The sequence below is a fragment of the Heliangelus exortis genome, chromosome 1 (assembly GCF_036169615.1).
Source record: "Heliangelus exortis chromosome 1, bHelExo1.hap1, whole genome shotgun sequence".
NCBI lineage: Eukaryota > Metazoa > Chordata > Aves > Apodiformes > Trochilidae > Heliangelus > Heliangelus exortis.
The window spans coordinates 118852425-118867109 of NC_092422.1; the positions used below are offsets into that span (position 1 = coordinate 118852425).

Genomic DNA, 14685 nt, shown 5'->3' on the forward strand with positions numbered 1-14685 from the left:
CTGAAACCCATTCACACGTTTACTGCCTCGCACCCAAGTCCCAGCTCCCTGGCAGGAAATGTGAAGGTCCCTGCCTGAGCAGCTGCTCACAGGAAAATATTTCTGTTGTGGACTGGGCTTGCCCTCTGCCTTTGTCACCTCAGAGCTTAAGAATGATGCTACAAACAAAAAAGAAGGAATGTGCTCCACAGGTCCCCAGTAAAGCACACCCTCTAAGTCAGGACAGTCACTCCCTGCTCCAAGGGCTGGATGCTGAGCTGTCTTGGACTCCTTCAAGGAACTTGTTCCTGCCCCTCCCTGCTTCCACAGCAAAACTAAACCTAAAAAAGGGAGATACATTTTGGCCTCTCAATTCCTCCTTGCTAGAAACTTTCTCTCTCACACACACTTTCTGATGAGCTGCCAATAGTTTGTATTTAATCCACTTAAACCAAACTCAAGTAGCCACACGATGAAGTACATAGGCTGTCAATGCCTGAAGTGTACTCAGGAGGCCCAAGTTTTGTCTTCAGAGGATTTCTGATAGTGTTTTGGAAAGAGGAGCTGAAATGGCTGTGTTTTGTCTCTACAGCTACAGTACTTCAGGTGGCAGAAAAAAGCCTTGCATAGCCTACTGAAGCTTTAACCAGGCAGCAGACGTAGACATGGTATGCAACAGATGAACAAATTGCTTTCAAAACTTCATTTATTTTTCTGCATTTACTGACACAGGTAGAATACACATGTGATTTGCAGAAGTGAGGCACCGTTCCTCATCGTTTCTCAGAAGTAGATCAGAGGATCATCTCTGGTCTTGCCAGTCTGAAAATTATCAAGTCTGGGACCTTGGTTCTCATAAGGAAGGGCCTGAAAGACCCTTAAGTGGGCATACTCATCTTCAGAAATCTGGACCTAGAAACCAAAACAATGGGAAAGTGAGGATCATGGGTGCAAGCAGGTTCAAATAAAAGGATGTTCTTACATACTTGGAAGAATATCTTTGCTCAGGAGCTTAATTTTAGATATATCTCCATTTTCACTTCAACAGCCTTACCCCAAACCTGAATAAGTAATTGATAGCAGAAACTGCCTACACCTGTAGAGAACTGAAATAAAAACCTTCAGGCTCTTGTGAATGGAAAATGAGGACTGTTTGGGAGAAAAGGACCAGAAGGCACAACAGCAGAAAAGTTTTGATGGTGTTCTGTTTCAGTCATCAAAATCACAACACATCAGGTCACAGCCTCTTGGGATACTCATGGCATGAAACAAGAGACACTGAGTAAATCTTAATGACTCAGGGATGGGGCAAGGTGCAGAGAAAGTATCATGTCCTAGAAGGTACAGAAAGATGTGCCCAAACACAGCATATGGGTCCCAAGAACTAATGACAACTTGAAAGCCAGGATCCCCTGTCTGAAAAATTACTGCAGACTCATTAACTCCTGACCTTGATGTGTCTTGGTGCTTGTGGGAGTGAGCATGTGTGGCCGAAACAGTTTTTAAAATAAACTCAACTTTCCCCAACAGGAAGTCATCCCATAAAGACTTGCTATGAAATTGTACATAATTTTGTACATACAAAGTCAAGCACAACAGATGCTGAGCTCTCACTGTGTGAGGTAGGTATTAAGGAAAAGTTAATGTCCCAGGCTCTAAGAGACCTTTACATGCTTTCTGGTGGCTGCAATGTGGCATTATGTTTGTCCTGGTATGGATTACATCTCAGCTGGTGGTAAAATATTAATTATGTGGAAAAATCAGAAGTATCAGACAATGAATCTTCTGACAGAGTTCATTCTAGTTAATGCTAAAATGAAAAACTGTTTCCCGTTATTGGAAGACTGGGAAAGAGGACACAAATTGTGCTACAAGTGTTACAAGTGGACTTCTGAATCACGTAACATGTCAGTCTTCATTTCTGAGCATGTGGCTTAGCATGGACAGCAGGCATTTGACATTGCCTAGGTAAGCAACAAGATGGCACTAAGGTAAAACATACAACTGGGCACGACTTCTGGCTTTACTGCAGGCTTTCTGTAAACTGTTATTCTTCATACTCATTACCTTGTCCACAAAGTGAAAGCACATCTTGCAGGAACAAGGAAAGGATAAACATCATTCATTAAGAAAGAGTCTGACTAGCCATTTAATAGATACTCTGTCAGTATCTATTCCCCAGTATCCACAGAGCAAAAAAAAAATGAATGTTAGAAGTCAATTAAGGAAGAACCTAGGAAAGAAGGAAATTTGGCAGTGCCTGTCCTTCCTGGGATCAACTAAATATGAGAAGGGTGGAGCAAATGCTCATAATGTGTCTCTGCAGAATTATTATTCCCCAAACCCTATCTGCCAGTTTTTTTAATACAGAGATTCTGACCACAAGGGAGCATATCCTACCAAGCACATCTGCACACATGTGGGGTTAACATACAGCAGTCACATGCAATATTTTGCTCCACTTCCAGAAAGCCAGCCTGCCACTCAGCAATGCTTTCTGGCTTTCACTTGCAAAATATGCCCAGCAACTTCTTATACGTTACTTCAGAGGAAGCTACTCTAGTAATGGATAAGGCTTTCTAGCAGAGGATAAATGGCACTATCAGAGGACTCCAAATTAAGCATGACCCATTTTTTCCCCACAACAGAAAGGGGGTTTTGAAAATGTAAAAAGAACAGCAGGAAAGCTATAACTTTGCAGCACGTCACAGGACTGAATCATGAACACACATGCTTGCACGCAGAACTAGTCAGCAAAGTATGAGCCACTTGCATTCAATTAAAACATTCACTCTAATTCTCCATCAGGTCATGAGGCTGACTTCAAATTCATCATAATAAACACAACTGGAGGACACAGAGGCAACAACAAACTCTGAGGGAGCTGGGGGTGTTCAGCCTGGAGAAGAGGAGGCTCAGGGGAGACCTCATCACTCTCTACAACTCCCTGAAAGGAGGGGGCAGCCAGGGGGGGGTTGGTCTCTTCTCCCAGGCAGCCATAAGTAGGACAAAAGGGCATGAACTTAAGCTCTGCCAGGGGAGGTTTAGGTTGGATATTACGAAAAAATTCTTTACAGAGAGGGTGATCAGGCATTGGAATGGGCTGTGGTGGGTTCTTTGCCCCTGGAGGTTTTTAAGAAGAGACTGATGTGGCACTCAGTGCCATGGCCTGGCAGCCACGGCAGAAGTGGGTCTAGGGTTGGACTTGATGATCTCAGAGGTCCTTTCCAACCCGGATGATTCTATGACAATTACTTTGCCTTCAAAGGAAACAGAAGAGCAGAAACCAGTTGAAATAATGTGGCTTGATAAGTCACTCTGTAGTCTTCAAGTGAGACGGTTCTAAGAAAGTTATCTTTAATGTCTGAAGCAGCACAGTGTGTATTTTGTAAGTTTTTATATTCCTGTTCTACTGCAGTGCCAGAGGAATTCCATAAGCATGTGCAGATAGTCCCTTACCTCTATTAATCACATCATATGGCTTTCTGCTATATTTGCTTTCTTCTTGCTGTAAGCCACTTAGTAAGTCACCTACATTGTTTAATTGTAAAGCATTCCCACCTGTAATATATACAAACCTTAATAAAGTAGTTAATCCCAGCAACCACCTGCGACCTATATTCTATGGCTTGAAAAGTGCTACAATTCCTGTTTGTTTTTTTTTCAAATTGTGGTTTCACCTGTAAAAAGAAAGGGGAAAATGGTTGGCAGTTAATATTTGGGCTTTTCATTCTTATTGACCACTTCAATTTTCATCCTTTTGAACACACCCCTTTAATGAAATAAACCCAGAACCTCCAAAGTGATTCAGTTTACTCCAAGACCTCCAACCCCTAACATTGCTTCCATCATTCGTTAAAATCCTGTTAGAATTAGACTTCCTAGATGATTTTTCCCCTCCCTGAAAGGAGGGGATAAACTGTCCAGATAAACTGTCCCTGCCCAGGATGGGGAAACTGCTACCTGCCACCCTTCTAATTTTCTTTTCCCATGAGCTAGGTACCAATCCCTGCTCCCTAGCAGGGTACACCCCATGTCAACCAGACTGTCACACAGGGGTGCAAGTCAGCCCCATTTCCTGGAACATCTCCTGTGCCAGTCAGCCTGGGAGGCTGTTGTGTTTCACAGCCTCAGAGCTACACTTGATGTTTGAAGTTTTCCTTTAAGCAGGTGCGATAAACAGGGTTATTTGAGAGTATCAAGATAGCCACCTGATTAAGTAGTTCCTGAAAGTTACTCTTGTGCTGGTGGAAGCCCTGCAGCTAAAGCCTTAATCTAAATTAAATACACCCTTCAACACCTGCAATCATGTAACACACAAACAGCTGTAATAGTTACAATGATCCAGGACGAAACTGTGTACTTCCACCTCCCAAACTGGAAGCAAGACCTTTAGCTTGTGAGCCAGAAATCCACCCCAGACATGCATAAACATCATCAGTCCTTCACTACACAGCAGCTGCAGGTAATGTAGTTCCAGAAGAAACAATGCTCTGTGCTGATAGCATTCATACTCAACAGTTCAGATAGATGTGTTTATGCACTGTATCCAGTTTAACCCCTATGTATCTTAAAATATGCACTGTACAGGTATCTACAGCCTTTCCACGTATATATTTTAATTAAAAAAATAAAAAGTGTAACAGTTTTACTTGAAATACACAAGGTAGGGCATGTTTTAATTTCAGCAGCAATTACAGTGGTACTGTCCTTTCAGGGCTGAAATATCTAGGTTGAAAAGGGAAGGGGGGCAGTGGGGGGCACAGCAGTGAGCAGCAGTAGAATTCTGACCAGGTATCTGAAGCATCATGATTTATGTACCAGGGAATGCTTTCTTTACTGTAGCATTTGCATCTAATGACACAAATTCCCTACAGAAAGCCAAATGCAGCAAATATAACCTGAAAACTTATTTCTGTCACCTAGAAAGCCTAAACAAGCCTAGAAGTCTTTTGCAGGCTGGGTAACAGCCTCTCCTCTGCACACAACGCCCATGCTGATGGCCCAATGCAGGGCAGAAGCAACCCAGAAGTTGGTCAGAGAAGTGCAGTGTCCCTCAGCTGCCTGTTCAGGCAGACCCTGGGAGGAGCCAGCTGCATGTCAGCACTTCTCACCACCTGCCTGCTTGGCAGAAGCACACAGATTTAATCGGTTATCCCAGCACATCTGCCTACCACTCCCCGTGGCATTTCTTCCTAGCAGGCAGGCTCCAGAAAGCACCCAAAGAATATCCAGATTGAGTCTTTCCAGACAGTAAGAAATTATCCAATTTATCACATTCAGACTCCTCGTGATCTCTTACTCTGCTCTCCTTCCAATAGTGGGGCTTCCATGCCAGGGAAATGACAGCTCGGCTTTCAGCATGGGAGCTGCTTCAATTTCCAACCCTCTTCCAGCTGGCTCAGTCTGGGGGCTCCTAGGATGCTCCTAGGTAGCAGCTTTGGGTACATCTTATTCACCTCCCAGAACAATGCTCAGCAAAACCAGTTCTCTCCAGTTTCACCATCTCTCCCTACCTCTGACCACTGCATCCTCCATTGGTTATTTATGGACAGAGCCCTCAGTAAAAGCAGCCAGGCAGACAGCTCTTAAGCTCTTCCCTAACAACTCCTTAAAACAAAAACATTCCTCAGTTTAGGCAACACAACACAACAAACCAAGGAGTCTGAAAAAATTATGCTCCCCAGATCACTAAGGATGATGACAGATGAGGCACAGGTGTAAGTAAACAATTATGTAGTCTCAAGAGCAGATCCCAAGGGCATCCCAAGGTCTGCAGATGCTCTTCACATCCTTCAAATCATATGAATTGCTCCTCTGCTTAGCAGAGCACAAAATCCCATAGAATTGCACCATTAAAGGGTGACACCATGATCTGGCCGGAAGCAGAGAAATATTGCCCCAAATGTAAGCTTTGTACCCACAATAATATTTTTATTAGAGAAGTATACCAAAGCCTCTGCAGTCCAGTGTGAGCTTTTTCAAAGGAAAAGGACCAGGAAAAGGACCAGTTCTCTTTCCTGTACTCAGCACAAGGCAAAAATTTTACTTAGCAGATAATAACGCATAAAGTATAATTTATTTTTATTTTTCCAGAAGTTACTGAGAACAGAAGAACAGCAAAATTAAGGTCTGTCCTCTCCTGGAATCAAACAGAAAATCTGTACATCCACATTTCAAGTTCCATACTTGCCCTGTATTTTGTAAGCACTAGCACAGCCTGAAATAAGCATTCACATTTTTTAAGTGTATGTTTACTCACAGTCAGTGAAGTAGTGTGGTTTTGTCTCTGGTATAAACTGCAATAGGGTGGGATCTTTTGATCACCCATAGCACAGCCCAGTACTAAGACCAGCTCAGTAATGGGTACTCTGTACTAGCTAAGTTCAAAGGATGCCCTTAAGGTATTTCACAGAGTCAAATTTCACAGCCCCCAGCTGGCAGAAGATACTGCCCTCCCTGTCAAGAATTACAAACACACAAAGGTGCCCCAAGTCCTTGCCTAGGGAAAGGACTATTTTACCTCAATACCTAAGGCTATTTTACCTCAATAGGTAAAAGAGAATTTCAATGTCTGCAATTGCTGCTCCTTCAACTGCTTGTGCCAGCATAGAAGGAACAGTGAAACTGCTGTAAGGTAATCCCATCAGCATCCCCAGACAACTTGAGATAATTCTTTTCTCTTACTGTTCTGCAGAAAATTATTTCTTCTCTGACTAACCTGTACAAATACTGCAGCCCTCCCTCACGTACACATGCCCACCTCTGGCAACTCCAGTGGTGACTAATAAAGACCTACAATGGAAAAATGTTCAGAGGAGTTGAGCAAAGGTGATGTGGCTACAAAACTCAGAAAATAATGCAGGGTGTGACTGACCACAGCTTCTCCAATGAAGCTGACTTTATCTCAAAAACAAAGGAGACCAGAGGGTGTTTGCTTTAGGCAAACAGCTATCTTAGTCAAGTGAATTAACTGGTGGTTTAACTTGCTGAGTTTCTTAAAAGAATGTGAATACCTCCCTGAGTTAGCCAGACCAACACAGGGAGATGAATATGTGGCTTTGCCCAACATAAGAGTGAACAGTAGAACAAACTAGAGAATGAACAAAAGAATTTTAAGAGAACAGCAGTCTTGAACAGGCTTCAACCCATGTGCTCCTTCCTGCCGACTGAGGATGCCCAGCATCATGCACAGAGCATTTTACAGAGATCAGTAATGGAGATCACATTGGTATTGATTAAAATACGTATTGCAAATGCTTTATTTTGCCAAGAGGCTGACAGTGGACTATCGGGCCCTAAATGAGGTCACACTACCACTAAGTGGAGTGATCACCAGGTCTCACTTGCCCTTCAGTAGTTCTATATAGCCAGGACAAAGGTGATTTTCTGTCTTGTAATTTTGCTTTCAGCTAAGTTTCTTGTAAGTAGTTGCACTTGCTGAAATTAACAGCAAGTTTCTCAGTCAGTGTCTGCTTCTGAGACTGATAACACTCGATGTTTATAGTTACAGCCAGAGACTGGTGTGCAGAACCAAGGACACTGCTCAGTCTGACAAACATTTTGCCCTCCAGAAGGAGAAAAGGAGTAAAAAGGTCACTGCAATCCTTCCTTAGGGAGGAATGGACAAGATAAATGACCAAAATTGACTGAACAGAGTATTCCATCCCATACACATCATACTCAGTATAAATTTGAGGGATCACGAGGGTCAAACCCCTTCCTGCTTCCCTTTCTTCACCCGTTCCCTGTTTGCTTCGGCATTCTGGGAGGATTCCGCCCGTTCCTCTGCCTGTGCTCCTGATCCATGCCATCCCAAATCTGTGTGTTCCTGCCTCCAACTCCTGACTGCTGCTGACTCCAGGATTCCAGCCTGGACTTTCCCAGGGCTGCCCTGCAGCCTCGGTGGTGATGTGAGAGTTATCGGGGGAAAGGGTAGCGGAACGTGGTATCAATTTTCCTGTATATTTGTATGTATTTAGTAATTTTTCCTTTTTATTATTTTCATTAAAGTTGTGTAGTTTAGTTTCCAACCCATAAGTCTCTCTCCCTTATTCTCTCTCCTTTCTTTATCAGGGAGGGGAGGGGGATTAATAGAGAACATCTCTCATTCGGTTTAATTGCCGGGCCAGCGTTAAACCCTGACAGTAACTTATATCTCTGTTGTGCTTCCTGTATATTTTAATCCCTGTCAAATTATAAACCTCATGAAACATCAAATACCTTCAAATAAGTAAATCTGGTACTAATCATTCTTTTAGAATGAACCTCCTCAGACAGTACTGGACTCTGACACCAGCCTACACAGCTTATTTACAGGAAATTCCATCTAGACATGAGGACGAACCACTTTACTTTGAGGGTAGGAAAGCACTGGAAGAGGCTGCCCAGAGAGGTGGTGGAGTCTCTGGAGACATCAAACCTGCCTGGATGCCATCCTGTGCTCTAGGTGCAACTGTTCTGACAGGGGAGTTGGACTGGATGATCTCCAGAGGTCCCTTCCAACTCTTAACATTCTGGGATTCTGTGATCTCTCCTGGTGGCTCTACCCCTCTACATGCACAGCACACCTTGGTCTGGTTTCATCACTGCCTGGTCTCAGCCTGTAAGACCACGTGGAATAGTGCCACTGCAAAATGCTCTCTGGCACAGCAAAGCAGCCCACATGGGAACATGCATCAGTAATGGTCAAGATATTCAGTCCCACTACTTCCTACCTCTGTTTCCTTCAGGAGGGTCTGAGCTGGACTTTATTCAGCAGCAAAAGGGGGATGAGCTCATCTTTCAGAGCTGGGAGGCTGAAGGGGATTTAGGTGGGTGGGTGGAAACATGAGATGGAAGACACAAATGGAGCTTTGCCATGCCATGCTGTCGCCTCCCACACCTCAGGATACACTTTTAAGAGTTGCTGCACTGCAGGCTATTAGAGGATCTGCTGAGTTGTTGTTCACACAGTTGCTCCCAGGAGAGGACAACTACCTGCAACCAACCACCACGGCAACTGGACTCACTCTGTCTGCCTTATGCCAAGCTGGTCTTACCCCACTGGCTCACCATCATGCCCTGCATCACAAATGTGACTCCAGAAAACAGTAGATGCCAGCAGAGAACATACAGTTATCAATAACCTTGTCCTGGATCTATCTTTTTTTAGTGCATACTACTACATGGTTTATCCTTCAGCGAGGAATTATTTCTGCCACAGATAATCCTCTCTTCAAACACATCACCTTTTATTTCAAACAGGCAGCCTCAGTGCTGGCATAGTAGAGCTGGTCTTTGAACTACATGCAAACATAAACTGGAGGTAGCCAGTATTATGCCTGGCTATGGACAAGGATGAGACAGGCAAGCAGTTTGTCTCAGCCTTACAGGTACACTTCCTATGCAGAATGCTGACAAAACACTTACTGGCAATCAAGGGGATTCCCATTTTCATCACTAGGTTCTCTAGTTTAAATAATGGTCCCATTATTTAAATGGTTCCAATCAACACCCACTCTCCCAGCCTTCACGTAAGTTTCGGGACTCAGCCCTTGGCACATAGACACTCTATTTTATTAGTAGGGTGCAACTCACCTCATCAGTAATTTTCTGGATTTCTGGTGTAGCAGGCTCGGTGTCAGATAAGCCCCCAGGCATCATAGTGGCAGGTGACTTCTCTGAAGTGATGGGAAGCTCTGAAGAGGGAGGTTCAGCGCCGCCGTCTGAGCAGAGTCACCAGGCACCTCATATATATACACATATACATGTGTCATGGAGTCACATGACCTGTAACATATGGAGCCTACCATTACTGAACTGGAAAAGGAGAGAAATGGGGAAAACAGGACAGAAAACCAATGTAAAGCGCTGATAATACTACTACTCGTAAATGGAAAAAGCACTTTAAAATCTTCTGTTTACAGAGTCTCCACATCAATAAGAAAAGTAAAAAACGGCCTCCAAACACCCACATCTTAAGACAGTTGGTTTGGTCCGAAACTAGAACCTATTGCCTCTCCACCCATGTGCAGATGACTGGTCTGTGCACTTCTGAAATGGATCAGTCACACCCAATATTTCCCAACACCATTCAAGATCAGAAGAAATCATGTAGCAATTTCCTTAGTGCAGTTCCCATTCAACTTCAAATTGTATTGGCTCAATTTTCCTCCAAGTGGGAAACAGGAGCAGATTTCAATTTAAGTTCAGTGGCTTTGCTTCCCTCTGCCTGACCAGAAAGATGCCAAAGCAAATCCCAGAACCAGAAGGGGGGAAAAAAATAAGTCCTAGGTTGAGGTAGGTACTCCGAAGTTATTTCTACTTCTTTCATATCAAACTTATGGTTGTGTTCAGGCAATTGTAATAACAACTGAATATGCATTACCGTGTCCATTTTTATTGTGACTCCAGTGCCAATTTCCTGGAAGACAAAGTACCATCCCTCTCACTACAGTAGCTGTGTGTGCAAAACAGCTGCTCTAATTTCAAGATATTTGTATTTCACACAATGCTGCAATATGTAACATGCATAATTCATAGTCAGAAGCATTCATTCTGCAGTTACAGTCACAGACACATGAGGCAGTCATGATCCTGTATGAATGTATAAAGGTCAAATCACATGCAACATCCAAGGAAAGGATAGCAGATGTTAGCAACCCAATTTGGACCAACATGTCAAGATAACAGAAAAACTCCTCCCCTTTGGAATTCCTGCCCTCTCCAGAAAATGGGAGAAATGTTGATCCAAAGCTAAAGCAAGAGAAGTAGCAACAGACCAGGTAATTTTTAGTCTCTATGCATAGGTACATGGGAGTAGGTGAAATAAGAATATGCATTGCACACAGGCAACAGGCATTTCTACTGGCATCGGCATTAGGGAATTGATCAGAAACAAGTCTGTTCATGGCCACAGCAAAGGTGCTGTGTAGAAAAGCCTTATCTATGTCTTAATCAGCCAATTGGCTTTCCTCACAGACCATTAGTGATGCAAAAGACTTTAAACCAAGGCCTGTTCTGGGTACAAGGGACCCGAGATTGAGAAACTGAGGCTGTAAAGGTCCTAAACTCAACAGTTCACAGATCAAGGTAAGCGCAGGTTACCTTTAACAATGTTGTAAAATTCCCCAAACTTGGGCAAGGAATGTTATGGGAGTGGATGAAAGGCATTTGTGGGCAAACAGTTGTTCCAAGATACCACCTTTCTCAGCAAATCAAAAAAATGTTCACAGTTCTTGGAAATAAATGGAATGAGAAATATAAAAGCTGGACACCTGCCATTTTCTCCAAATGCAACACTCCCGATGAGGAAATCCTGACACCCCAAATCCTAGAATTGATGACAATTCAAACACATTCTTTTGCACAACCCCCTTATTTATTCAAATGCTTATCATCCTCCACCCTCTTGCTACAAGGCTTCTTATTCATGCAGCAGGACATATGAGCTAACTAACTGGAAGAGCCAGCTCACCTTACTGGGGGCAGAAGCCACAGAGTGCATTCAACAACCGTGCAGCACCAGTCCTAAAACCAGGGCATTTCATAAACCTCTCCACTCAGCAGAATGCAGATCTTGGACAACTCCCCTGGGAGGGGTTTGTTGATAAAATCACCAAGGCAGAACCACCCCTTTAGCAAACTCTTGATTCTGATCACTAAGAAATACACTGAGCAGCAAGACAAGGAGGGTTAATTTATCATCTTGGGAGAAGCCTAGGTGTAAAACTAAAGACATCATCATTGGATAGAAATAATTCAATTCCCTGTTGCTGGGTTTTTACTTCAAAGCATATGATTTTGTATTTGTTTTCCCAGGAATGCTTAGAGTTGTGCAGAAGGGAAAGGAAATGAACAATAATTGTCAGCAATGAACAATAATTTAGCAAGTTGATGCTAAAATTTACTTAGGCCAATAAGTCTGTTCTCTTTCTGTGGGAGTGTTAATGGCCATCCCAAAATCCAGTGATACTTCCAAGACTGGGATTCAGCACTCATCCCACACACACAGTTCATGAAATCACTTTGAAATGCTGATGTTTCACAGATGCTGCTAAAGATGATCAATGGCAATAGACTATCCCAGGCAAACTTCATCTACACCTCTCTCTATTAAGCTTTGGATGTAACCAAACATTTGAAATACTGTCTTGAAAAGAAAAACCCTTCTTAAAAAGCATCTCTTGCTCAACACCAACAAGCTAGTGAGTGTCTCTACTTCAGTATCTGAGGTGTGTTTGATATTAAATACCATTCCAGCCCACACTCACCATTTGCACAGATGACAATCTCTATTCTCATGATCTGTTCTGGGAGCACTAGTACACTAGTACTAGTACACTAGTACAGCACCACTATTCTTTTTAGTTTCAAAGCTGAGTGACATCTTGCACTACACACTATTCCAATAAAGAAGAAACAAATGTCTACAGCTTGCAGGCCGCTACTCTCTGGTCCTGTATAAGCAATTTTAAGAAGTGGAAGCTATAGTCAATAAAAACACCAGTACAATAACAAAACAAAGCAATCAAGTGAATGAAAACCGAAAACTCAAAGCCCAAGGTTATATATTTATGAGTTATTTTAAAACCAGAAATTAAGCTGCCTCACAGAAATGCTTGTGAAACCTAGGTCAGTAAGCCAATCTTCTGGTCTTGCAGTAACAAGACGCATTAATTGTGACCGGATTAAATGACACATAGTTTGCACCATTTCAAAAGCTGCTAAAAGGAAAGGAGCTCTCTACCATTTGAAGATCTATTTGTCATCATCACAGTTACAAAAGCCTTTTAATGTGCTGTTCTGCAGAACTATTTTCCCTTCCTGCTACCCACTGATTTCAAAATACTTCTGACACTGTACATCATCTGGAATGAATAGAAACCTGAATTTCAGCAGTGAAAAGTTACCATGTCCCTGCCCATGCTGAGTTTATGGTACCAGCAAAAAGCTTCTTCCCCTCATTCTGCTTCGAGACAAATTCTAGCCTTAAAAACATTATGTAAAGAGATTACCTATTTCATCAGTCTGGAGTGCCTATAGCCTGAGAGGACAACAGCACTGCGTGCTAGAAAACACATACCTCTTCCTACTTTACAGGAGCAAATAAACATAAGCCTGAAAAGGCTTTCCAAGAAACATGGATCTACACACCAGCATTCACCATTCCTGAGCAATGGGAAAGCCCCAGTAGAAGGGCAATGCTGGAGTTGAAGGGCAAGCTTCCTGTAGATGTAGACTCTGGGCAGGGGCATCAGTTGGGCTTTGTGTTCCAGTGCCTTCACTTGCAGAAGCAAAAGTTAAGACTCAGTAAAAGAATAAAATCCTGGTATGCGTGGGGTCCATTATTTGAATCGTATGTGATATCATACAGCCAAGTAATTTTTTTACTACAGTGATGGTAAGGCTGAAGCAGGATTTAACCCCAGACTAAGCATAATCCTAGATCAGACAGGGTCACCAGACACTGTACCTGCCTTTGTACGGCCCAGTGCTCATACCAATGCCATCTGCATATCACCAAAAATAAAAATAATAATAATAAAAAAATCTCAGTTCACAGGCAGATCTTTAGTACTCAAAAATCAGCAAAGCCATTTTCTCCTTCCCTGTGCCCCAACACATGGCATGCAATTCCAGTTACTCACCTTAATGTGTCACTAAGTTCAACAGCAAAATTCAAACAGCCTCTGATCCATGGGATTTGCCATGTACTGTAAGAGACAACCCTCAGTGCTAAGAGCCAACTAAATAGAGTAATTCAGCTTCTTAGGGCAACCCCCTGTATACAGCTGCAAACATTTGAAGAAGGAATGTTTGGGATTTAGAAGTCTTCTTATCATGTCAGAAGTTTTTCATACACAGGTTTGTATAGATCTACTTGATTGGCCTTATATTCAAATAAAAAGTAGTGCTACGTTGGGACTGGGGTTCTTTTACTTAGTTTCCTCATAAAAAATGCTAAACTGGGCTATTGAAAAAAAAAATCCGTGTATGTATCACATCCATTTCACAGGTCATTTTTCACAGAATTTGCTTAGGTGAAGAAGTTTTCCCACAACAGCTGAGCAAACATCTGGATGGATAGAGGGGGATAGTGATTAATTCTCATTACACTTTCTAGTTTCTACAGAAATAAAATGCAAGCTTAAATTTCAAGAGTATTGATGCCAACTGGCAAAAGTTCCTATCATACAACTGGCTTAAAGGGAGACTTTGTCTCTGCAGCTGTAGAACCAAGCCCTGGAGAGAACAAATATTTTAGACACCTAGATTAGAGGCCAGTACTTTGAAATCAAAACTAATTGCTCTCAACATCTCATCAGTGGACCAGATCTTGCAGAAATGTTACTGGCAATATAACCCACAGTTTTGAGCAGTATTTTTTTTTTTACTTTGAAAAACAATAAAATATTTATAAACAATCCTAAGCATTTAACAGTTGGAGAATAAACATTTTCTGCTTTCAGAGTTGCAGAAAAACAATGAGAATATTTTAAAAGTGAGATGAGTGCTCCAACTAGAGTAAAGTTCTGCTTAGAGCAGTTGCAGTGCCTTGGGGAAAAAAAAAAAAAAAAAAAAAAGGATAAAAAATAAGTTTGAACATTAGGATTTACATCCTCAAAGACTTAAAATGAAATACATTTCTGCCTCGTTCTCCAAGAAAAATGAGATTAAATAACCCTTCTGCCTAAAAATAAAGGCCACCAAGGAGTTAAGAGT

The 14685-nt window shown here is 42.3% G+C and overlaps 1 protein-coding gene across 1 annotated transcript; it reads right to left on the bottom strand.

The window, feature by feature from the left end:
- Window positions 1-667: 667 nt before the first annotated feature.
- LOC139804389 (cystatin-A-like) lies at window positions 668-13429 on the bottom strand. Its single transcript, XM_071761626.1, has 3 exons — window positions 9559-13429; window positions 3558-3659; window positions 668-891 (listed from the first exon to the last, which is right to left on the bottom strand). Exons 1-3 carry the CDS (start codon window positions 9622-9624, stop codon window positions 763-765), a joined length of 297 nt encoding a protein of 98 aa, XP_071617727.1. The 5' UTR covers window positions 9625-13429; the 3' UTR covers window positions 668-762.
- Between the last annotated feature and the right edge of the window lie 1256 nt (window positions 13430-14685).